Source organism: Monodon monoceros, unplaced genomic scaffold (genome assembly GCF_005190385.1).
Source record: "Monodon monoceros isolate NGI ecotype Baffin Bay Population unplaced genomic scaffold, NGI_Narwhal_1 Super_Scaffold_5, whole genome shotgun sequence".
Taxonomy (NCBI): Eukaryota; Metazoa; Chordata; class Mammalia; order Artiodactyla; family Monodontidae; genus Monodon; species Monodon monoceros.
The window spans coordinates 101,266,029-101,292,859 of NW_021703782.1; the positions used below are offsets into that span (position 1 = coordinate 101,266,029).

General features: G+C 38.7%; 1 protein-coding gene across 10 annotated transcripts in view; it reads left to right on the top strand.

Moving 5' to 3' along the window:
- RABGAP1 (RAB GTPase activating protein 1) overlaps positions 1–26,831 on the top strand; it is a 179,581-nt gene that overhangs the window by 9,496 nt on the left and 143,254 nt on the right. For 9 of the 10 annotated variants that reach the window (XM_029201909.1, XM_029201906.1, XM_029201907.1 and 6 more), the window contains exon 2: positions 13,795–13,994. The exons of the other annotated variant lie outside the window; for it this stretch is intronic. In XM_029201909.1, coding sequence (XP_029057742.1) covers positions 13,845–13,994 — 150 coding nt within the window. In that variant the 5' untranslated portion in view covers positions 13,795–13,844. The remainder of the gene's footprint in view (positions 1–13,794; positions 13,995–26,831) is intronic. 10 annotated transcript variants of the gene reach the window in all.

Genomic DNA, 26,831 nt, shown 5'->3' on the forward strand with positions numbered 1-26,831 from the left:
GTATAGTTGATTTTGGCATAGTGTTTTATTAGCAGTTTACAGGTGCTTAACCTGGATAAAATGGTAGTCTAGTGGGACTCTGTAAAAGTGAAGGCACCTGTTTCCTATCTTTTCTACTGCATATTGGAAGAAGTGTATTCACATTATCTACATGAGGGGACATGGTTTTTCGTAAACGTATCTCAACTTTACAGCCTACATTCTTTTTTTAAAAAATAAATTTATTTTTGGTTGCGTTGGGTCTTCGTTGCTGCGTGCGGGCTTTCTCTAGTTGCAGTGTGTAGGCTTCACATTGCGGTGGCTTCTCTTGTTGTGGAGAACGGGCTTCAGTAGTTGTGGCACATGGGCTCAGTAGTTGTGGATCGCAGGCTCAGTAGTTGTGGCGCATGGGCTTAGTTGCTCCTCGGCATGTGGGATCTGCCTGAACCAGGGCATGAACACGTGTTCCCTGCATTGGCAGGTGGATTCTTAACCACTGTGCCACCAGGGAAGTCCCATAGCCTAGATTCTTTAACGAAGTCATTTCTACTACTGAGTATATTTCCAGCTAAACTTTACAGCCCAGATTCTTTTAAAGAAGTCGTTATCTTTTGTTGAGCATGTTTCCAGCTAAAGTGTTTCCAGCTTAAGTGAAGCCTACTTTGAAGGCCTCACCATTTCACAGTGATTATTTTAACTGTTTATATCAGTTCTACTGTTGAGTGTCTTTATAGATACTGATGTGCTGAGGTTCTAGCATATGCTGCCCAAGTGTTATGTTTGTAGTTGTCAATATAATCAGATATCACACTTTTCAAGCATGTGAAATGAATGTATATAAAACTGTTAAATAATCTTTCTTGGAGATAGAACTCCAAGGTTAAAAAAGTGCTAATTTAACCAGTGTACATAAAGCAGAGTTTGGCATGACATTTGGGTGCTTTGTATGTAACTGCCTTGTTTTATTGATTTTCCGTGGTTAGAGTCTAAAGAAAGAAAATCCAAGGCCAAGGATTTGGCTGTCCATGGGTATACATGATAAAACATACTAATTTAACAGCTGTTTCTTTTGGCATAAAATGGTTGCCTGGTTTCCCCCGACCCTCTCTAGTTTTGTGTTGACCCTGAGATCCTTATTCTTTAGAAGAATTGTAAGTCAAAGCAATACTGGATAGACACTTAAACTTATAACAACTTTTGTTGGCCCCTAACTGCCTTGTTTCTCTTCATGTGCAAAGTCTGACCAAATATGGCAGTTTGCAAGTCATGAACACTCTAGTTTATAGAATTTAGCCTGGAAGTTTTCCCCTTGCCAAAGCAACTATAGTCCTCTGAGGTAATCACCAGAACTTTTTGAAGGCTGTTCTTTCTATCTAGTAGAGTTCTATAAGGCCTAACTTTTCCTCCAAATCCCTTTTTCCGAGGATCATAAAATAGTAAAAATAAAGCCCTAAATTTGTTCTTAAGTTCATGCTTGACATTAAATAGTATATATTACCTTGGCTGTAAAACATGAGAAGTATATCTTCTTAATTTTGTGGCCGTGCTGCCAGATTTGGAGGTTTGCACCTCTTAGAAGTTAATGCGTGATTGTTACTTATCTCCAGTTAAGGTTGCATCAGCTTTTGTGTAATAAATCACTACTCCTTGGCATTTATTAATCTTTGTGGCAATAAATTTTTCTCCATAATAAAATATGGCATCTCTCTCTCTCTTTTTATTTTTTAATGTCTATTTATTTATTTATTTGATTGTGCCAGGTCTTAGTTGCAACATGTGGAATCTTTTAGTTGTGGCATGCAGGATCTAGTTCCCTGATCAGGGATCTAACCCAGGCCCCCTGCATTGGGAGCGTGGAGTCTTAGCCACTGGACCACCAGGGAAGTCCCAAATATGGCATCTTCTTAAGGTACATTAGCAAATTAGTTTCTGTGGTAATGTTAACAAAATGTTATTAACTCTCAAAGCTTAACAATAATTTGACTATTTTAAAAATTTCTTTTTCCCATTTTTCCTTATTTATACACTTTGGTAATTATAACTAGGAATCTGTGGTTATCATCTTGTTTTCCAGCTTCTGAGGGTGCCCTTTGTGTCAGGAAAAGGAATTGATACGCAGAATCTTTCTTTGGGAACGTATTTTAAATATCATTATGGGTATTAAGAGACAGCATTCAAGGCTAAATTGGATTAAATGTTAGGCGGTTGTATAATACTACTGTGAAGAGCCATGAGTTAATCATTTTAATGCTTTTACCATAGGGTAATAAACTCTCATGCTTTTTTTAAAAAATAAATTTATTTAATTTATTTATTTTTGGCTGCGTTGGGTCTTCGTTGCTGCGCGCGGTCTTTCTCTAGTTGCAGCAAGTGGGGGCTACTCTTTGTTGCGGTGCACGGGCTTCTCATTGCGGTGGCTTCTCTTCTCTTGCGGGCTCTAGGCGGGCGGGCTTCAGTAGTTGTGGTGAGTGGGCTTCAGTAGTTGTGGTGAGTGGGCTCTAGAGCACAGGCTCAGTAGTTATGGCGCACGGGCTTAGTTGCTTCACGGCATGTGGGATCTTCCCGGACCAGGGCTCGAATCCATGTCCCCTGCGTTGGCCGGCAGATTCTTAACCACTACGCCACCACGGAAGTCCTCTCATGCCTTTTAAATATGCTGATAAATGGATTCTGGCAAGGTGAGAGTAGAAACATGTCATGTAAATCTTTTTTGCTGTGGTACATGATTTCCTATGAGTAGACCTCTGATACCCCTGCAAAAGAGAAATGGTTATATCTTTATTGTAGTTACCTGTTGAGTTCTCTGTGAATTGAAGAAAAATCTGATTTCTATCTAACCTCCAAAGTTAATTCTTAGATAAAAAATTGTTCCCTAGCAGAAACATCTTTTTTTTTTAATCTTTATTTTTTTGCTTTTGGGTTGTGAGAAAAGAACTTTTTAGATAGGTTTAAAAAACGTCTGTGGGGCTTCCCTGGTGGTGCAGTGGTTGAGAGTCCACCTGCCGATGCAGGGGACACGGGTTCGTGCCCCGGTCCAGAAAGATCCCACATGCTGCGGAGCGGCTGGGCCCTTGAGCCATGGCCGCTGAGCCTGCACGTCCAGAGCCTGTGCTCCGCAATGGGAGGGGCCACAACAGTGAGAGGCCCGCATACCGCAAAAAAAAAAAAAAGTCTGTGAAACTAAATTAAATATATGTGAATTCTTTTACCTTCTTACATGGTGCCTATCCTAGTGCTGTGAGTGAAAGTGCTCAGTAAATGTTTTTTGGTTGCCCACCCCCTATTCAACACACTTAACAAACGTCCCACCTTCCTTGTATAACTATGGACCAGGGCATTCTTGTATCAGAAGATTCAGAAAACTTGTGTGTCTTCTGCCAAACATTCATGGTTTGTCTACACACATTCCCTTGAAAATCAGAGGTCATGGAAAAGAGAAACCATATTTACTGCATTAATCTCAGGCTTTGATTATCTATCAGATGATTTGCTTACTTAGCATTAAATTCACAGAGTTTAAACATTTCAGATCAAAGTATAGACAGATTGATATTCTAAATGGAATAGATACATATTCTTTGCTGTGGTTGAGAAGGAACTATATTGACTAATTTCCTGAAAGCAGGAAAAGTGGGGTTTTTTTTTGGTTTTTGGTTTTTTTTTTTTTGGCTGCGTTGGGTCTTTGTTGCTGCGCGCAGGCTTTCTCTAGTTGTGGTGAGCGAGGGCTATTTTTCGTTGCAGTGCAAGGGCTTCTCACTGCAGTGGCTTCTCTTGTTGTGGAGCACGGGCTCTAGGTGCACGGGCTTCAGTAGTTGCAGCACGTGGGCTCAGTAGTTGTGGCACACGGGCCCTAGGGCTCACGGGCTTCAGTAGTTGTGGTTTGTGGGCCCTAGAGCGCAGGCTCAGTAGTTGTTGCACACGGGCTTAGTTTCTCCACGGCATGTGGGATCTTCCTAGACCAGGGATTGCGCCTGTGTCTCCTGCATTGGCGGGCGGATTCTTAAACACCGCACCACCAGAGAAGTCCAGAAAAAGTCTTTAGGAAATCCTGCATTGCTTAAAAATGTTTATGTTTTTATATTTATAGAACACTAGTGTAAATTACATTGTGCTTTAGAAATCCATTCCAGAAAAAGTAAATACAAGGATACTTTTACAAAAAATGTATATTACTGAGGTTTGAAGTATAATCTGACCTTGTGAATAAGTAGTATTGGGTTGGCAAAAAAGTTCATTTAGGTTTTCCCATAACATCTTGTGGGAAAACGCGAACGAACTTTTTGGCCAATACATTAACATTAACTAACTCTCCTTGTGTTCCCAGAGGTGGGTTTCTCTTGGGGCAATGGCATCCAAATAATTTTAAAATTTAGCTGCAGAGATATTGTGTTGAAGGGGCATAAAGCCAGCGTACCTAGAGTTCTGCAAAAAACTAAAGTGCTGTTTCCTGAAATAGCCAAAGGAACATGGGAAAACCACTTATATGGTTTATTTTTTTCAGGTGTCAGCACTATTGCACTCAGAAATCAACACAGAGTTAAGTGAATTGTTATATGTGCATTTCATCCCCACTTCTTACTTTTTGTACCTTTCATTAAAAGTATCAAGATATAGCGGGTAGAGTGTGAACTTTGGAATCAGAAAGATATAGATACCCCAAATCTTGAACTTACTTAATATACGACTGAAGGTAAGATACTTAAGGATTGTGATTCTCAGTTTCTTCATTTGTAAAAGTGGAACTAATTATGCTTACATCATGGATTAGGACTGGGAAGCACCTGGCATTCCCGCCCCGCACCCCTTTCCTGGATATTCTCATTCACAAAAGAGTAGAAAGTGTTTATTCCCCTCATTTTATGTATGAGAAAACTGAAACTATAACATTGTCCAAATTAAAAAAAAAAGGACTAAGGAGTTCAAATCCCAGTTGGTTTTTCAATGTAATACCAGACTGTTAACTTTATAAAGTCTTAATGAAACTTGATTAGTCATTGAGAAAGTGAGAAGTAACTCTGAGAACATTGGCTGTCATCTTTAGGCACTTTTCTGTATTGATTTTGTGAGTTTTATCCTAAAGATCCTATAAAGTTAAAATTAGGCTTTTAGAACTTTTATTGACCAGTGAATGGATAAACAAAAGGTGGTATATACATACCATGGAATGCTATTTGACCTTAAAAAGAAAGGAAATTCAGACACATGCTACAATGTAGATGAACTTAGAAGACATTATGCTGAGTGAAATAAGCCAGCCATAAAAGTATAAATACTATATGATTCTACTACTTATGTAAGGTACCTAGAGTATTCAGATTCATAGAGACAAAGTAGAATGTTGGTTGCCTGGGGGAACAGGAGTTGGAATTTAATAGGTACAGAGTTTCAGTTGGGGAAGATGAAAACGTTCTAGAGATGGGTGGTGGTGATGGTTGCACAATGTGAATGTACTTAAAGCCACAGAGCTATACAGTTAAAAATGGCTAAAATGGTAAAGTTTATGTTATGTACATTTAACCACAATTTTTAAAGATTAAAACTTTTTAAATCTTTTTAAAAATTAAAAAATTTGTCTTAGCTATTATATTCCTATAATTAAGCTTTTATCTTTTATAGTTAATCTGGAATTGAAGTAAAAGAGTCACTTCATAGTTTAAAGAAGTTAATTGTCACAGGCATTATGGGTTAAAATTTGCCTAAAAGTGACTATTAGTTAAGCTGGTTTTTCTTGCCTTTTTGTGCTGTAGGCCCAAGATGATTAAATTATATTTTCTTTTTGGTTTTTAAAGCTAAGCTGAAATTATTCAGAAGGATTAAATTAATATGGTTCTCTTAGCTCACTAAAATAATTCAAAGAAACAGCCCCCAAATTCAAAGTCAGACTTAAAGACACATCTATTGTTTAGCAATTAGCAGTGGTGGAAAGGAATTTATTTTTCTAAAGACGGGATGATTTTCCACTGAGTTTTGTTAGATTTGTCCTACCCTTCCCAGGGATAAGCTGTGAGAAGTTCATATGAAAACCAATGCAGCGAAACAAATCTCAAAGCCAGAAAGAAAGAAAAAAGCTGAGATTAAGATTGTATGATTTTTAAAAATAACTTCTTTGTGGTTTAATTTTAAAGAGCTACAAACCCACAAGAATTGGCCTGCTACAGCATCTTTGAGACTTGACTCTCTTGCTACTTCCTGACTTGTCTTTTTCTCAACAGAGAGTAATCTTAGCAGATCTATGTTTTAGAAGGGTATATATAACTGGGAGCAACATAGAGTATGGATTGGAATGGGGAGAGAATGGTGATAGGAACACCAAGGAGGAGAGATGCATTCCTGAAGAGGACATAAGCACCTAGATACCTGGTTTTGGATCAAGTTCTATAATTGTCTCTGTGAACTTAAGTTATTGAACCAATCTAAGCCTCAGTTTGTCTGTCATATATGAAGTTTATACCTTTCTGGCAAGGTTAATGTAAAGATTAGTAATAATGCATATAAAGCTTCTAAGTACCATGTTGGGCATATATAATTGATACTCAGGAACTGCTAAGTATTGTTCTCTCTTTAGATTTAGCAAGATGATTTAAGTATCCTCCTTAAGATTCCCTAAAGCTGTGCTCATTTTTTCACTGGTTGAGCAAACAAAAATGATGAGGATTGGGAGGGAAGTGATGAGTGTTTTGGTACAAAGGGAATCCAAGGTATGTTTTGTGGCTTAGTGTTGTTTAACTGGTTTTCACAGTTAGAAACTTGATGAAGAGTCAGGCACACTCAAGGGTAGTTCTTTTTGAGTCTCTTTTTTCCAGTTGTCATTCGTATCCACATCCCAGACACGCATGTAGTGTATCATATTTGTCATTTGTCCATCTCACATTACACAGACTCTATCACTTAAACACTAATGAAAGAGTATTAGTCATCCAATCACATTTATTGAGGACTGCCATAGCAAGGATATGAAGATAATACGAATAAAACCTAAGATCCCTGTCCACAAGTAGTTCAAAGGGACTATGTGTGCTCATTGTATTCGCAGTATTTACCATGGTGGTTTATACTAAGTAATTGTTTCTGGAATGAATGATCAATATAGTATAGGAGAAAAGATGTATAGCATTTTATGGTGTAATAAATGCTGTAATTCTGTGATAAAATTAAAAAACAAGCAAATAAAAAGCCTTTGGAGCCCTAGAGGGAAAAAAGGAATGTTTCAGAAGGGAAAAGGGGAGGTTGAATATTTGATTGTATCGCAAGGTTGCTGGTGGGGAAGAAGGACTAATGGGGGAAATGAAGTCACATTCCTAGCTTAAGAAATGGCATGAGCAAAGCCTTGAAAGTATAAAAATGCATGATATATTTGGTGAGCTGTCTGGTATGGTTTGATAGAAGGAGATAAAACTAGAATGATAGATTGGCTCCAGATTTTTAAGAACTAATGATATAAAGAGTTTGGATTTTTTTCTGTTTTCAGTCAGGAGCAGTCAAAGGAAGGGGTGAGATATATGATCAAATCTGAATTTTAGAAATTAACTATGAGGCCTTGATAATGACTAGAGAGAGTCTAGGAAGGGAGACTTATGTTGTAGCTAAGTTGAAAGAGAATGAAATGCTCAAGTCAGTGACGTGAAAGATGGCAAAGAAGGAATATATTTGGGGTATGTTTTGGAACGAAAATCCATTAGAATCCCAAGGGAGAATGAGAAAAGGAGTCACGGATTTTGGGGGACATTTCTATCTTGGATCAGTGGTTATTAACCACTGTTAGGGGAGATATGCGGAAGAATATGGTTGTGTGAAGATGCGGTCTGCTTTGGACATGGGACACATGTAGCAGATCCCACCTGTGTATTCACATAACACCATTTGCATACCTCTATTATACCAAGCACTATACTCTATTGTAATTACTTGTTTACTTGTCCATTTTCTTTACTGTAAGCCTGTCAAGGGGAAAGAGTACCTTTCCTCTCCGTAACACTGTACCTAGTGCCTGGCACATAACAAACACTCAGTACTGAATAGAAAAAAACCCACAAACACCCACATGAAATTAGGGAGAAAGACAGGGCTGCAGTATCATCAGCGTGCACACACACACACACAAACACACACACACACACACACACACACACACACCCACACACACACACACATATACATACATTTATAACCACATGAGGTATTGAGATAGCTAAGGGATCTTGTTCCATGGAACAAGAAAGAGGCCAGGATGGAACAAGAAAGAGGCCAGGATGAATTTAAAGAGCGGGCAGAGGGGCTTCCCTGGTGGTGCAGTGGTTAAGAATCTGCCTGCCAATGCAGGGGACACAGATTCAAGCCCTAATTGGGGAAGATCCCACATGCTGCAGAGCAACTAAGCTCACGCGCCACAACTACTGAGCCTGCGCTCTAGAGCCTGTGAGCCACAACTACTGAGCCCACGTGCCACAACTACTGAGCCCTGTGCCGCAACGACTGAAGCCCACCCGCCTAGAGCCCATGCTCCACAACAAGAGAAGCCACCGCAATGAGAAGCCCGCGCACCGCAACTAGAGGAAGCCTGCGCGCAGCAACGAAGACCCAACGCAGCCAAAAATAAACAAATAAAATAATTTTTTTTTAAACTTAAAGAAAAAATAAAGAATGGGCAGAAGAAAAGGAACTTAAAAGACAGCTGGGAAAAGGTACCAGAGGTAGAAGATGGAAGCAAAAAGATAAGAGTTTCACAATATGGAAATGATCAGCATTTTCATTTATTTCAGCTGGTAGAAATAAGATGAGAACTCAAAAGAATAGTTTGGGTTTTGAAATTTTGTATTGTTGATTTTTAAATGTTTATAGATATATATTTTTTTCCTTTCCGAACGGATGCTCAGAGAACGTTAAAGTACCCAGGGTCACATAGACAAGGTTTGAATTCATCTTTTAAAAGAGGATGTGCAGTGAAGCTTGGTGAGAGGTAGGGGAGCCAGATTTTGAGAGGGACTGCTCAGTGAGAGTGGGGAGTCCCATTGAAGTGCAGGAGGAGTTCGTGCTTCTCCTTCAGGAAGAGTTTCAGGAAAACCAAGGAAATAAAGATGAACCAGAGTGCTGAACTAGTGGCCGGGAACTAGCACATTTTACTTGTCTCAAGCATGTCAAGTTCAATTACAAGTATCATGCAGACCTCTTTTATCAAGTTTCGTAGGTCACTTATTGGGAGGTGATTTTTCCTCTACTAATTGCACATTAGCAAATCCATGCCACTGCAATTTCACCGTTTATGTTACTGCTGTGAATGATGTTAGAAACAGTACAAATATCTGATGGTATTCTGTCCCAAAAAAGTTCAAGTTTTTAAAAAGTAAACACTGATTATCCAGGAACTGACTGCTTTTGACGAACTGTCAAAAGAGCCTTTACCATGGCTAGTTCTTTTACATTTCACTTTCCTTTAGCTGGGTTTATAGTTTTAAGAGGAGATTGAGAATGAAAATGAATTTTCATTCAACAAGATTGAGGTACATTATTTACTATGATCTTTGCAGAAGTGCATAGTTGAGCATAGAATTGTCACTTACGTTACAGAGCAGGATGGAACATAACTGAACCTTTGAGGTTGCATAATTAAGCAAAATTACCTATCATTTTAAGTTAGTTGACGTATTAAAGGAGATAGAATGAAACATCCCTGAACTGGCACTCACCAACCTGGCCCTGTTGGTAACTGGACATGTTATAAGGGTCTAGGCTCATCACTTATATAAGAAGGAGACAAACTGTGAGTGCCTACCAAATACCAGGGTGTTCATATGTATATTATTTTATTTAAAGTGGAATAAAAATCTTTGTCTACCTTACAGAATTGTTAGGATGATAAAATGAGATAAAGAATGTGTATATTTTAGTAATCTGTAAAGTACTATTCAAAGATACAAAGTATTCCTTTGCATTTAGTTAGGTATAAATAAATTAGAATATGGAACTAAGAATGTTATATATTTTTGCACTAATATTGTTTCCTAAATTGAATTTCCAAAATCAGTTTTACTTGTTAATTCCTTTAAAATAGGAAGTTAGTTTCACTCTCCAGTTAATGAAGAGAGTGATGAAACGGAAAAGAACTGGCCGTCATCAAGACTCTTGACAGCCCTTCAATAGCATTTGGCTCCTGGATATACATATATCTATTCCTTAGTAATTTTTATAATGGCTCCATGAGGTAGATAGTACACCATTTTCATTTATGGAAACTGAGGCTTGGTGTGACCATGCTTGCACTATTATTAAATAGTAGAACCAGCATACTAACTTGGATTTTTTTCTCTTAATGGTGTGCTTTACCGTCACAAATATGACTTCTGTTCTTACTGTCAGTCTGTAAAAGCTGCTCTTGCCTTTTCATGGGTGGCTCTTGTTCTTTTCCATCTTTATTTGTCACTTATCCTATTTCTTTAGCAAATATTTGAGCACCTAGTATGTGCCAGTCATTCTTTCACTTGTTAGGGATACAGCAGCTAATGAAACAGGCAAAAATCCCTGCCCTTATGCTTGCATGATACTTAAAAACAAATGATTAAAATGTAAAACGTGTCGAATGGTGATAGGTGGTATAGAGAAAAGTAGAAAGAGGGATGGCAGTGCAGGGTATTTGGGGGAGGAAGTTTATACTTTATTGTCCATGAGAATTGGAATTAGAGTAGGGGGCTTCATGTGGTAATTGGTGTAAGTAGGGATTAAAGACAACAAAATTAGTTTTTATGGTCTCAAGACAGAGGTTGTAAATACTGTAGAATTTTGCCAGGAGTATACCAAGTTCTGGGGCACCTCTTTATTGTGGAGGCCAGGGAAGGGGTGGTCTTATTCAGAGACCTTGGAGGCCATGGGCTCCCTTTTCACTTCTGCCCATGGAGGCCAGAGAAGAGGAGTGTTAGTATATAACCTTTCCTGTACTGCGTAGTGTTTTGATAAATCCCATTCCCACTGAGTGATTCAGTTACTTTCAGGTGCCAAAACAAATAGTAAAGTATCTTATAAAGTGTACTTTCCTGTCACCTCCTCAAAGAAAATAGGTTGAGCTTTGAGCCTGCCAAATCTTCTCAGTTTCATAGTATAAATACCAAAGTATACTATTTTTGAGTCTAGAATACTGTAGAAAGTTCTCAGTGTCTCTGAGATCATAGCTTTAGGGAACTTTCCCAGGCCCTCTGCTATCTTACTATTAGTAACATTTTAAAAGATAGAAAAAATACTAATTAAACATGAAAATCTTACCCAAAGTACAAGTTCTAAAAAAGATAGAGACTCCTTTATCTGATACTATTTTGGAACAAAGCCCAAACATTTGTAGCATTGGAAAAGCATCATAATCTAATGGAAAGAGCTTAGCTTCTGGAATCATAGATATGTTGGTTCAATTTTTAGCTTTGCTTCTAACCAGTTAAATTACAACCGTTACCTTGAACAAGTTACACTGTCTCTCTAAGCCTCAATTTCCTAATCTGTGAAATAGATATATGAATATTAAGTTTGCTGTTCAGGGACTCAACATCAAATTGTAACACAACATAATAGGTACTGTAAAAAAATGTAAATTGCTATGGGAACCGAAACAAGGCAGGCAGTGCATTTGACTCTGGGGAAAGAATGGGCAGGCCACTTGGAAAAGGAGGGTTATTAGGTCATGAACGATTATTTCTAGTTGTCTGAGTACAGAAGCAAGGGAACCACATTAGGAGGAGGATCCTAGGAGGGCAGATACCTCAAGGTATTAACATATATATCCTTGGCAAAGATATTACCTCCTCTAGTATATTTTTTAACTCTTCCAACATGTTTCCATAGTTTTCTTTACCCTAAATCAGTACCTATTAACCTGTTCAACTTGCCTCTGTTCTCTACTAAATTATAAACTCTTTTTGGGCAAGAATCTATTTTTTCTTGTTTAGCATATTCTATTCTTTATAAACTAGACATTTGGTAAGTATTCATTGCATAGATGAAGCAGAACTACATTTTAAAAAAAGTTTTCAAAAGTACATTTGAAGCATCTCTAAATGCTACACTACGCATTTAGATTTAGTCCTTTGAAACGTAAAGCCTTTAAGCAAGGAAGTTAGTTTAAATAGAAAGCGGGGAGTCCAGGGTTTGAGCTTTAGTTATGCCTGATTAAATGACCCTACACCTCTTGGGGTTGCCATTTCCTTATCTGTTTAACAGTATTGATAATTTCTAGGTTTTCTTCTAACTGTGGTATTCAGGGATTGTGTAATTCTTTTTTTTTTTTTTTTTTTTTTTTTTTATACGTTATGCGGGCCTCTCACTGTTGTGGCCTCTCCCGTTGCGGAGCACAGGCTCCGGACGCGCAGGCTCCGCGGCCATGGCTCACGGGCCCAGCCGCTCCGCGGCATGTGGGATCTTCCTGGACCGGGGCACGAACCCGTGTCCCCTGCATCGGCAGGCGGACTCTCAACCACTGCCCCACCAGGGAAGCCCGGGATTGTGTAATTCTTGCTGCCATGTGTTTATGTAGATGTTAGCCTTTGAGGAAAAAATAGTGCTTGGCATATGGTGTATGCTCAATAAACGTATGTTCAATTAAAAATCCAAAGCATAGATCAGGACTTCTTAATTGGAGAGGCTAAACAGATTCTCAGAACCTTTACCTCTTTGAGGTACAAGATAAGTATACAGTGAGAACAACTTTTTTTTTTTTTAGAGCAACTTTTGTTTATTGGTTAAAGCTCTCTGAGTATAATGTTGTATCGTCTGTTCTGTTGTTGTTTTGGCAACCAAATGGGAACATTGCCACAAAATATGCAGAACCAGGTTTTTCTTTTTTTTTTTTAGGAATTTTTAAAAATATTTATTTATTTATTTGGCTGCATTGGGTCTTCCTTGTGGTGGGTTCTTCGTTGTGGCATGTAGGATCTTTCGTTGCAGCACGTGGGCTCTAGAGTGCATGGGCTCAGTAGTTGCAGCACGCTGGCTTATTTGCCCTGAGGCCTGTGGGATCTTAGTTCCCTGACCAGGGTTCAAACCCTCAGCCCCTGCGTTGGAAGGTGGATTCTTGACCACTGGACCACCAGGGAGGTCCCCAGAACCACGTTTTTAAATGGTAGATGAGTTCGAGTTTTATTCCATGAGTCAATAAATAATTGAATAGCTTTTCATAATTGACACATTTTTAACTTCTTGCTGGAAAATTTTGGCATGAAACTCTTATTGGTAATGTTCATATTGAGCTGAGTTCTAAGAAACTGTGGGATAGGAATATTGAGTTTTTAATAGACTTCTGATTTCTTGCTATGTAAGGTATTTCCCTGCTCTAGAATTTATGCTTGCCTTGCCTTGAATTTATTTTTTGGGGGGGTTAATATGAAATTTTGTTTCTTAAAACATGTTGTTAGTATAAGTATCAGCAATGTTAGGAAAACCTTATTGTCCTAAGCGCTTTCAATTTCATTTGTTTATATAGCTTTACAAATTAAAGGATAGAAAACAAGTTCAGTACTTCATAATTTTTCTCTAAAAAGAATAGAGTTACAACATATGCCAAAGAAATCAGTGTAGGTAGGCAGAGTTATTCTCAAGGGAATATGTTTTATTTATTTATTTATATATTTGAAATCTGAAGTACCTTGGCCCTCAATTTCATCAAATTCCCTTATATCTGGAATAAAAAGCCTAAACTGTAAGTAGTGAAAGTCTTTGGGAAAGATTTTGGAAGTTTTTTTTTTCCCCCCTAAGTTTTTCCATATGTATTTTGTAAAAATTAGAACATAATTGAATATCTGGCAGACATTCTATATGAGTATCTTTATGGTTTTTGTTTTTCAGGCATTTTTAAAATATTTAATCATTCATGAGTTGAGCTTCATTCTTGAGTCATGGATGACAAGGCTTCTGTTGGAAAAATCAGTGTCTCCTCAGACTCTGTGTCTACTCTTAATAGTGAAGATTTTGTCTTGGTTTCCAGGCAAGGAGATGAGACACCATCTACAAATAATGGAAGTGATGACGAGAAAACAGGACTCAAGGTAAAACTACATAACCTACATTTCTTTGGCTTAGCCTTGCTAAAGCAAAACTTGGCTTTAATAGGAAGGTATATGGAGTGAAAGTGAGGACATGGAAATAATATCCTTTCTTTTTTTAATGCTAAAGCTTTTTACTTATAATTAGTGATAGTGAAAAATTTATATCTGATTAAGGATTTTCAATTTGATTAGCTTCTAAATCTTCTGATATCCCTAACTGTAAAAACTAGTGATCATAGTATAAGCATTTGTTATTTTAGTATTGTTTCATGTTCCCATTGAGTTAGAGGTGATTGTTTCTTTTGGTCCTGGTGTATGTAGTGTAAAGGCAGTGGCAGGTCTGCAGTGCTATTTATAAACATAAGTTTTAGAATTACTAAAACAGAACTTAAAATTCCTGGCTTTTGGCCATTTCTGTTTATATTTTCTTTGCCAAATAAATCACTATTAACTTCTTTTCCCATACCCTGTTACTGTTTTGCTCTTTATGGATGTAAGTAAGAACAGATTACCTGTTAATGTCACTTAAAATGTAAGTAGCTTTAAAAATATTTTGATTCTTGTTTATGTCTATTTATTCAACAAGTGTTTATTGAGTATTGACTTTGTGCCAAGTACTGTTATAAATACTCGGGATACAGTAGCAAATAAGGCAAGCAAAGCCCCCTGCCCTCCTAGAGCTTTTAATCAAATGGGGAAACAGACTCTAAGCAAATAGGAAAATGAATATGTTAAGTAAATTTAGGTGCTCTGAAGAAAATCAAAGCAGAATACATGGATAAAGAGTGAATGGGAGGTACTGTTTTAGAGAATGTCTTGAAATAACATTTGAGCAGAGATCTGAATGAAATGAGGACGACCTTGTTCATGGAGAAATGTGAAAAAGCACTTTCCACGGGGAACAGAAAATAAAAAGACCCTGAGGAAGACCACCCTTTTTAGGACAGAGATTAGAGCAGAGTAAGTAAAGTAAATAAAAAGTGCTAAAGAATGAGATCCAGTGATGTGTAGGAACTGGATCGTGCAGCACTTTATAAAGCTTAGTAGGAATTTGGACTTTATTATAAATGTGAAGGGGATTTTTGGAGAGCTTTGAATGTGTTCACTGGCTGAGAGAGACAGCATGGATGGTGTGAGTTTTGTGGACCCATTCCCCAGAAAAATTGGTGACAATTACTATTTTTTTAAATTAAAGTCTATGGAAATGTTCTAAAGGACATAGAGCAATTGAAGAAACATTTATTCAGAGAAATTTACTAAAATTTGGTTAAGAATCTGTGGTATTTGAACCAAGACTTGTTTTTTCCTTCCCATCTCCCAGCTGAGCAAGATGGTAACTCCACTCCAGATTGGTACAGTCAAGAAAATAGGGTTTCCTTTCCTCACAGCTCCCACTTGGAGGGCTGTCTTCCAGTGAAGAGCAGGATGAGAGCATTCCTCATCCTGCCTCCATCACCTTTTGCTGGCCAAGTGTGAATGAGTGGTAGGGGCTGCCTTTTTTTGCCCAGACCTTACTTCTGGGATGAAGGCTCTACGTAGAGCACAGTGTTGCTGTGAATACTGAGAGCCCAATTGCCCTTACCCTTACCCTGGCTCTGGCATGTAAGGTAGTGGTTCCACACTAATAGAGGGAAGTCAAAAATACCAGAGATTACTACGCAACCTCCCACACCTACCAAATACTCATTTTCTGAAGATGTGTCACTCAGAAGTACGTCATTGTCTACACTCCCAACTTCATAGCTATAGCTCAGAGATTTTGCCTGCAGTGAGAAGTGGGACATAAAACAGCTCCTTATCTCTTCCCATAGGAACCGGCTTTATTTACAACAGAGGGCTTCCCTGGTGGCTCAGTGGTTAAGAACCCGCCTGCCAATGCAGGGGACATGGGTTCTAGCCCTGGTCCAGGAAGATCCCACATGCTGCAGAACAACTAAGCCCGTGCGCCACAACTACTGAGCCTGTGCTCTAGAGTCCACGAGCCACAACTACTGAGCCCACATGCCACAACTACTGAAGCCTGCACACCTGGAGCCCGTGCTCCACAACAAGAGAAGCTACCGCAATGAGAAGCCTGCGCACTGCAACGAAGAGTGGCCCCCGCTCGCTGCAACTAGAGAAAGCCCGCGCATAGCAACAACAACAAAAAACCCCAATGCAGCCAAAATAAATAAATAAATAAATAATTTTAAAAAATCATACTTACAACACAGTGCAGAGAAGTTCAAGCCTAAGGGTACCCTCAAAAACAGTGGAGGTTGTGGTGAAAGGTAATTGGGAAGAGATTGTTAGATTGGTTGGACATGCGGTTTAACTGTAGGCTTGCAGGGAGAAGACTGCCTGTGGTAGGGACAGAGCTCAAACATTGACCTCTGGAGCTCTCCTGTCAAAGTATCCTAATTTTTTTTTTTTTTGCGGTACGCAGGCCTCTCACTGTTGTGGCCTCTCCCGTTGCGGAGCACAGGCTCCGGATGCGCAGGCTCAGCGGCCATGGCTCACGGGCCTAGCCGCTCCGCGGCATGTGGGATCTTCCCGGATCGGGGCACCAACCCGTGTCCCCTGCATCGGCAGGCGGACTCTCAACCACTGCGCCACCAGGGAAGCCCAGAGTATCCTAATTTTATTGGTTTTTTCTGTGGAGCAGTTTATTACCTTAGTGGATTGTTGAAAACTGTTGAGCAAATCAGCCACAATTAGTGGAGTTTAATATCCACATGTAGTCATAGAGACAGAGCATCCTGCGAAAACTACTATCCCAGGATGACTGAAGGCAAATCCAAATTACCCCAGAGGAGCAACATCAGAGGTTTAACACCATGGGAATTAGGGGAATAGAATTTACTAAAATAAGTCAGCTAGTCACTAAACAAACAAGCAAGCATAAAAAATAAGTCCTAGGATGTGGAGACCAGTACCGAGAACTGGAACAACGTATTACCTAAAACATCTAGTTTCCAACACAAAATGTGAGACGTGCAAAGAAACAAGAAAATATTACCTATACATCATTTTTAAAAAGGCAGCACATACTGCTTGTGAGAGTCAAATATTGGACTTAATATGCAAACTTTGAAAGTAGCCATTATTAACATGTTCAATGAACTAAAAGAAATCATGCTTAAAGAAATAAAGGAAAGTATGATGACTGTAAAATCAAATAGAAAATATCATTAAGGAGATAGAAATTACAAAAGAACCAAATGGAAATTCCGAAGTGGAAGAGCACAATAACTGAAATGAGGAATTCACTGGAGAGGCTCAACAGTAAATTTCAGTGGGCAAAAGAAAGAATTAATGGAAAGAAATGTCATCAAAATGGCAGTACAGGAGTTTTCTACCATCCCACTCTCAAAGAACACCAATTTAGACACTAATGGATAAGAGTGCCTTCATGGAAGTCCAGGAGTCCAGCAGAGAAGTTCCAGCACATTGTTGGTGCAAAAACATCCAAGATTGGACCCATTGAAGACGATGAAAGGAACAGTTTCATTTTATGTGTGTCACCCCACCCCCAGGTGGCACAGCTCAGTGCCAGCAGATGTTTAGCTCGTGATTTCTTCCATGGGGCAAAGTGAGAGTGTGTGACTGAGCACCTGACTTTCCCAGCTTTGTGGTACACTGCCAGAAAGGCCCATTTCTTTCTCACTCCATCCAGAATACTGAGTCATAAACTGGATAACCTGGGCGTCGACAGTTGTGCTGGAAGAAGAGCAGCCAAGATTGGGAATGGAACATGTCAAAGGGGCGTGGATCCTATTAACTGCTTTGGGGACTCCCTCAGGAAGCCCACCCATGAGCCACTGGGGACATCTCCCCTGCCAATCCCCCAGCTGGCCCATGGCCACCTCTGAGCTCCACACTCCTCACCCAAACGTGTCCCTACCCTGTGGCTGCCTCCCTGTGCACAACCCTGAGGGCAAGAATGGTATGTGTGAGTCTTTGCAAATGGCTAGTGAGCACATGCAAAAAGTCAGCCTGATTCTGTGGGATTGGAAGAGACCACACACTTGAGCACTCATCATCATCTCAGGGAAAACAAACGCGATAGAGAGCATCAAACACTGGGTCAAGCAGAAGAAAGCATTGTGAAGTGCAAGACAGATTATTTGAAATTATCTAGTCTGAGAACAGAGGGAAAATGAAAAGGAGTGAAGAAAGCTGGCCCATGGCCAGCAGGCCCAGTTTATAGTGTGAACTATGGCATACCACTAAAATGATCAGTCTATGCAATATTGGAGTCCCAGAAGGACAGGAGAGGGAGAAAGGGGCAGAAAGCTTATTTAGAAACATAATGACTGAAAACTTCCCCAATTAAAAAAAATATATTATTTATTTATTTTGGCTGTGTTGGGTCTTCGTTGCTGCGTGCGGGCTTTCTCTAGTTGCAGCAAGCGGGGTCTACTCTTCATTGCGGTGTGCGGGCTTCTCATTGCAGTGGCTTCTCTTGCTGCAGAGCACAGGCTCTAGGTGCGTGGGCTTCAGTAGTTGCAGTATGTGGGCTCAGTAGTTGTGGCTCATGGGCTCTAGAGCACAGGCTCAGTAGTTGTGGCGCACGGGCTTAGTTGCTCGGCGGCATGCGCGATCTTCCCGGACCAGGGATTGAACCCGTGTTCCCTGCACTGGCAGGCGGATTCTCAACCACTGCGCCACCAGGGAAGCCCCCAAACTTCCCAAGTTTGGGGAAAGATTTGGATATCTGAGATCATGAAGTTTATAGGTGCCCCCAGAATTTCAACCCGAAGTGATCCTCTCCAAAATATATTACAATAAAGTTTAAAAATCAAAGACAAACAGTTTTTAAACGAGCAAGAGGAAAAAAAAACTATCTCACATTACAAAGGAACCCCCCATAAGGCTTTTAGCAGATTTCTCAGCAGAAACCTTGCAGGCTGTAAGAGAATGGGATGATATATTCAAAGGGCTAAAAGAAAAAAACTGCCCACCAAGAATACTTTAGTTGGCAAAGTTGTCCATCAGAAATGAAGGAGAGGGAATCTTCTGGGGCTTCAGTGGTTAGGACTCGTGCTTTCACTGCCAGGGGTGTGGGTTCAATCCCTGGTCAGGGAACTTAGGTCCTGCAAGCCGTGCAGCATGGCCAAAAAAAAAAAAAAGAAATGAAGGAGAGAGAAAGATTACAGCTTTCCCCATCAGTCTGAAAGTAGAATGTTCCTATGAAACTTCGTAAGCTGAAATGGCATATGGTGAAGAGTATCCCCTGCTTTCTGAAAGTTTGTGTTACACCCCTTCGCTTTTACAAACAACCTACATTAGTACAGTAATTGCTTTTTTTCATAAAAGCAAAAATCCTCTTCAGGTTTCTTTCAGTTAGCGAAAACAGGTACTAATGTAGGGCTTTCTAAAAGCAAAGTGGCATATTGCAAACTTTCGGAAAGTGAGGGATACCTGTACTTCCCAAACCAATGCTGAGGGAGTTGATCATCACTAGACCTTAAGAAAAGTGGTTAAAGGAGTTCTTCAATCTGAAATGAAAGGACACTAATTAGTAACATGAAAATATAAAACACACTGGAAAAGATAAGTATATAGTCAAAATCAGTATAGTCTGATACTGTAATATGGTGGTGTGTTGATTAAGAAACTCTAGTATAAAAGTTAAAGGACAAAGGTATTAAAAAATAACTATAGCTACAATGAATACATAATATAGAAAGTTAAATTGTGACATCAGAAACAAAGTGTTTGGGGAAGTAAAAGGTAGAGTTTTGTGTGCGATTGAAGTTAGGTTGTTACTGTTAATATACTGTTATATCCTGTAAAATGTTTTATGTAAACCTCATGGTAACCACAAAGTAATAAGCTACAATCGATCATAAAAGATAAGGGATCAAAGTGTACCACTACAGAAAATCATCAGTTCACAAGGGAAGATAGCAGGAGAGGAAGAAAGGAACAAGGGAACTACAAAACAACCAGAAAACAATTCTTTTTTAATTAATTAATTTATCTTTGGATGCGTTGGGTGTTTGTTGCTGTGCGCGGGCTTTATCTAGTTGTGGCGAGCGGGAGCTACTGTTTGTTGTGGTGTGCTGGCTTCTCATTGCGTTGGCTTCTCTTTTCGTGGAGCATGGACTCCAGGTGTGCAGGCTTCAGTAGTTGTGGCTTGCGGGCTCTAGAGTGCAGGCTCAGTAGTTGTGGCGCACGGGCGTAGTTGTTCCGCGGCATGTGGGATCTTCCCGGACCAGGGCTTGAACCCATGTCCCCTGCGCTGGCAGGCAGATTCTTAACCACTGCGCCACCAGGGAAGTCCCCAGGAAACAATTAATTACATAATATTAGTAAGTTCTTATTTATCAGTAATTATTTTAAATGCAGATGAATTAAATTGTCCAATCAAATGACAAGTGTCAGAATGTATTAAAAAAAACAAGACCGCACTATATGCTGCATATAAGAGACTCATGTCAAGACTTCCCTGGTGGCACAGTGGTTAAGAATCCACCTGCCAATGCAGGGGACATGGGTTCGAGAACTGGTCTGGGAAGATCCCACATGCCGTGGAGCAACTAAGCCCCTGCGCCACAACTACTGAGCCTGCGCTCTAGAGCCTGCACACCACAATGAAGAGTAGCCCCTGCTCGCCGCAACTAGAGAAAGTGCACGCACAGCCACGAAAACCCAACACAGCCAAAAATAAATAAATAAATTTTTGAAAAAGAGAGACTCATTTCAGCTTTAAGGACACACCTAGACTTATCCATGTGTCATATGTGAAGAGATGAAAAGCTATTCCATGCAAATGGGAACTAAAAGAGGGGCCATTTCAAAACGAGTATATGTTAGGTCACAAATCAAATCTTAGCAAATTTAAGAAGACTGACATCATACCAGATTCTTTTCTGACTACAGTGGTATAAAACTAGAAATAAAACAATGGGAAAACTTGAAAATCTACAAATATGTGGAAGTTAAACAACCTGCCCCTGACCAACCATTGGGTCAAAGAAGAAATCAAAAGGGAAATCAGAAAACATCTTGAAAGAAACAAATATGGAAACACAACATATTCCACATTCCATGATTTATATGTGGAATCTAAAAAAGCCAAACTCATGGAAACTGAGTAAAATGGTGGTTGCCCAGAGGTGGGCAGTGGTGGTGGAAGAAATGAGGAAATGTTGGTGAAACAGTATAGACTTCCAGTTAGGCAGTGGATATGTTTTGGGGATCTAAGGTACAGCACTGGGACTATAGCTAACAATACTACATTATATAATTAATAGAAAGTTCCTAAGAAATTAATCTTTAAAAATGGTAATTATGTGAGTTGATGGTTGTTGTATTAACTAACCTTATTGTGGGAATCATTTTCCAATATATATGTGTATCAAATCATCATGTTGTATACCTTAAACTTATACAATATTTTATTTCAATTAAGTCTCAATAAAGTTGGAATATATATACGTATAAAACAAAGACCTTTTCTCGGAACTTTTATAAAAAAATAAATAAAACAATATGTGAGAAGTATTTAGACTCTTAAAAAAAAAAGAATGAACTCTCAAAAAAAAATGACCTCTCATTACCACAGTCATGAATGATCTCAAAATAATTAAGCTGATTGAAAGAAGCCAGACATCCCCTCCAACTCCATAAATAGAAGCACATATTGTGTGTTCCGTTTATATACGATTTTAAAAAATGCAAAACGAATCTACACTCACAGAAAGCAGAAGAGTGGTTGCCTTGGGGGAGGGATGATGAGGTGGGGAAGAAGAGTAAGAATCCAAAGGGGCACCACTACAGTGGTGTGTGCACGTATATATGTATATGTGTGTGTGCACGTGCACACATATGCATACATATACATGTGCATATATATAATATTAAAGAAATGTCAGTGCTGCATTAGAAAGTTATTTACTAAACTCTAAAGAAAGCAGTAAGGGAGGAATAAAGGAATGAAAAATACATGAGACAGATAAATAAAAAACAAAAAGTAAAATAGCACACCTAAATTGAACTATATCAATAATAGCATTAAATGTGAATGGATTAAGCAGTATGATCAAAAAGTAGAAATTGTCAGCACTGGATAAAACAACATCTAGGAGACACATCTTAGATTCAAAGATGTAAATATATTTAACTTAAATAGATGGGAAAAGATATGCAAACAACAGTCACAAGAAAATGAGTGATTATAGTGATGTTAGGCAATATAGACTTTAAAACAAATAATGATACTACGGATGAAAAGGGCTTTTTATAATCCTATGAGGGTCAGACCACCAGGAAGGTCCAACAATGAAATCCCTAATACAGGAACTTCAAAATACATGAAGCAAAAAATGACAGAAATGAACAGAGAAATAGTTCAACAATAATTGTTGTTATAATACTTCCTTTCAATTACGGATAGAAAAACTAAGCAGGAGACCAATATGTAAATAGAAGTCTAGAGCAGCACTGTAAACCATTTTGACCTGACATATCTATGGAGTACTCAACAACAATAATATACATTCTTCTCAAGTACACCTAAATTATTTTTCCAACCACAGTGAAGAAATCAATAACAGAAGTAAAACTGAAAAATTAACAAATACATGGAAATTAAACAACATACTCCCAGATAACTTATGGGTCAAAGAAGAAATTAAAAGGGAAATAAGAAAATACTTTGAGATGAATGAAAATGAAGGTATACCAAAACTTACACAATATAGCTAAAATAATGCTTATAGGGAAATTTCTACTTGTAAATTCCTATATTATGAGAGAAGGAAGATCTCAAATCAATAACCTAATTTTTCACCTTAAGACATTGGAAAAACAAGGGCAAACTAAACTTAAAACAAGCAGAAGTAAGGAAATAAAAGGTTAGGGTGAAAATTAATGAAACAGAAGAGAAAACCAATAGAGAAATCAGTGAAACCAAAAGCTGGTTCTTTGAAAAGATCGACAAAATTGACAACATTTTAGATTGACCAACAGAAAAAGAGGAGACACAAATTACTAGAATCAGAAATGAAACATTGCTACCAAACTTACATAAATAAAAAGGATTATAAAGGAATCTTAAGAACAGTAGTATGCCAGTAAATTAGAGAACTTAGATTAAATGGACAAATTTCAAGAAAAACACTAATGAAACGGATAAATAATATGAATAGACATATAACAAGAGATTGAATTAGCAATAAAAAATATACCTGGATGACTTCACTGCTGAACTCTACCAAATGTGTACGTAAGAATACCAGTACTTAACACACTCCCAAAAAAATAGAGAATATTTCCCAATTCATTTTATGAGGATGATATTACCCTGATGCCAGAATTAGACAAAGATTTCATAAGAAGACTACACGTCAGTATCTCTTATAAATATGGAGACAAAATCCTCAACAAAACACCAGCAGGCTTAATTCATCAACATATGAAAAGGATTACATACCATGATCAAGTGGGCATCGAAGGAATCGAAGTTTGGTTTAACATATTAAAATCTATTAATGTAACATACCATATCAGTGGAATTAAAAGCAAAAACATAATCATTTCAGTAGACACAGTAAAAGCATTTGATAAAAATTCAACACTTTGTCATGAAAGTAAACAAATGAAACTATGAATAGAATGGCACTTCCTCAACTAGATAAATAGCAATTGAGAAAAACCCACAGCTAAAATCATTCTCGCTGGTGAAAGAGTAGATTTTTTCCTTCTCCGTTTAGGCTCACTGCATGGGTATCTGTTCAACATTGTACTTGAGGTTATTTCCAGAGCAGTTAGGCATGTAAAAACCTAAAACATCCATATTGGGAAGAAGGAAATAAAAATCATCTCTGTTTGCAGTTGTATATGATCTTGTATGTAGAAAGTCCTAAGAAATCCACTAAAAATTATTAAAACTAATAAGTTCAGCAGGATTGCAGGATACAAGATCATCATGCAAATATCAATTTTATTTCTGTATACTTTTAAGTAGCAATCTTAAATGACAGTAGGAAAACAATTGCATTTATGATAGCATTAAAAAGAATTAAATACTTTGCATTGTTTAAAAAAGTGAAAATCTTATACTCTGAAATCTGCAAAGCATTGTTGAAAGAAATTAAAGACCTAAATAAGTGGAAATTCATCCAGTGTTCATGCATTAGAAGACTTGTTAGGATGGCATTATTCCTCAAATTGGTCTACACATTCAGTGCATTCCTTATCAGAATCCCAGGTAACATCTTTGTAGAGGTTAACAAGCCAATTTTTTTTTTTTTTTTTGTGGTACGCCGGCCTCTCACTGTTGTGGCCTCTCCCGTTGCGGAGCACAGGCTCCAGACGCACAGGCTCAGCGGCCATGGCTCACGGGCCCAGCTGCTCCGCGGCATGTGGGATCTTCCCAGACCAGGGCACGAACCCGTGTCCCCTGCATCGGCAGGCGGACTCTCAACCACTGCGCCACCAGGGAAGCCCAACAAGCCAATTTTAAAATTTGTATGGAATAGCAAGGGACCCTAAATGGCCAATATAATGTTGAAAATAACACAGTTGAGGACTCACGCTTTGCAATTTCAAAAGTTATAGAGCGGTGGTAATCAAGACAGTGAAGTACTGACATAAGGATAGGCATGAAGGTCATTGAAATATGTTTGAGAATTCAGAAATAGAACCATGTTTCTGTGGTCAGCTGATTGAAGCAAGGGTACTAATACCATTCAGTTGAGAACGGATTTTTTTTTTCCCCAACAAATTGTGCTGGGACAACTGGATAGTCACATTCAAAAGAATGAAGTTGTACACTTACATCACACTATATATAAAAATTAGCTCAAAGTAGATCAAAGACCTCAATGTAAGAGCTAAAAGTATAAAACTCTTAGAAGAAAATAGGGGTAAATTTTCATGACTTCAGGTTTAGCAGTGCATTCTAAGATATACCAAAAATACAAGCAACAAAGGAAAAAGAATAGATTTAATTGGACTGTATCAACAATAAAATCTTTTCTACCTCAAAGGATACTATCAAAAAAGTGAAAAGTCAACCCACAGAATGAGAGAAAAATGTTTGCAAACCGTAAGTTACTTATATCTAGGATATATAAGGAGCTAAGCAACCTAAATGTTTATCAACTACCAAATGGATAAATAAAATGTGGTCTAGAGTGGAATATTAGTTGGTCATAGGAATGAAGTACTGATGCATGCTACAACACAGATGAACCCTGAAGAACATTATGTTAAGTGATAAGTCACAAAAGTCCACTAATTACAGGGTTCCAATAATATGAAATGTCTAGAACAGTCAAATCTTTAGAGGCAGAAAATAAATAAGTGTTTGCTTAGGGTTGGAGATACTGGGGGAAGAGAGAGTTGATACCTAAGGAGGTAGGGTGTTTTCTTTTTGAGGTAATGAAAATATTTTAAGATCGACTTTGGTGGCGGTTGCACATATCTGTTAATATACTCAAAACCACAGAATAGAATGTATACTTTAAATGGGTGAATTGTATTTGGAAATGTCCCAATACAAATACTTCGGAAAGCTGGATGAAATAGAATAAATAGCCTTTCAATTACATAGCTCTATTCACAAGAAAGTGAAGAAAGTCCCCAAAGAGCAAAAGCAAAGAGGAACCTGAAAGCCAGACCTGTACACATGTGCTGACTTTGGGCAAGATTGACAGCAAGAAGAGCAGGCTGTTTTAGTCCTGAAAGGGAGAGATAATGTTAGCTTGGACTAGAGGGTGAATGGACTGTGATTCAGGATATATTTTCAAGGTAGAGCTGATTGGTATGAAGGTGGGCGAATTAGATATGGGATTTGAGGCAGAGAGAAGTAAAGTTGCTTCGTAGATTTTGGCCTGAACTGTTAGGTATATGGTTTCGCCATTTAGTGAAATGGGCAAAAGGTAGGAAGACCAGAATTGGGGCAGGGGACAGGGGAATCAAAGTCCTGTTTAGGACATTAAATTTGAGATGACTATTAGATGTCATTTTTAGATGTCAGGTAGTTAGTTGCATGTATGTGATTGATGTTCAGGAGAGATTGTGGCTGACATCAACAGTATATAGATGGTATTCAAAGCTATGGGATTAGATGAAGCAACAAGGGAAAAGCAGCAAATAGCATAGAAGGGAATCCCCATAAGGTTACCAGCTGATTTTTCAGCAGAAACAGACAACTGTTTCAAGGATTTTTTGCTAACAGAGGAGCTTAAAAATAGGTACCTGAAGGGTGATATGGATTCCAGTGAGGGATTTTATGATATTTATATACTGATAAGAATTATTCAGTAAAGGGGGACATTGCTACTACAAAATGAGAGCAAAATCTTTGATTCAATTAGGGAAAAGGGTTTCGTGTGTATAAGTGGAAGGGTTAGCCTAGGAACAGCTTCTGAAATAGGAAGATAGCATAAGTGAGTACAGATGCAAATAGATCAGTCTTCTCTCCTTTTGGATTTGTTCCTGTCGAAAATTTTCTTGTTAATTTTTGAAGTACTGTTAGACTTATTCTTCCTGTTTCTAATTTGATGAACCCATTTTCGGTAAATGGGAAGGACCCTCAGGGCTTCTCCAGAGAACTTTTTGCTCACTCTCATTTTTTTTTTTTGCGGTACGCGGGCCTCTCACTGTCGTGGCCTCTCCCATTGCGGAGCACAGGCTCCGGACGCGCAGGCTCAGCGGCCGTGGCTCACTGGCCCAGCCGATCCGCGGCATGTGGGATCCTCCCGGACCGGGACACGAACCCGTGTCCCCTGCATCGGCAGGTGGACTCTCAACGACTGCGCCACCAGAGAAGCCCTGAAGTGTTTTTGTTTGTTTGTTTGTTTGTTTTTGCGGTACGGGGCCTCTCACTGTTGTGGCCTCTCC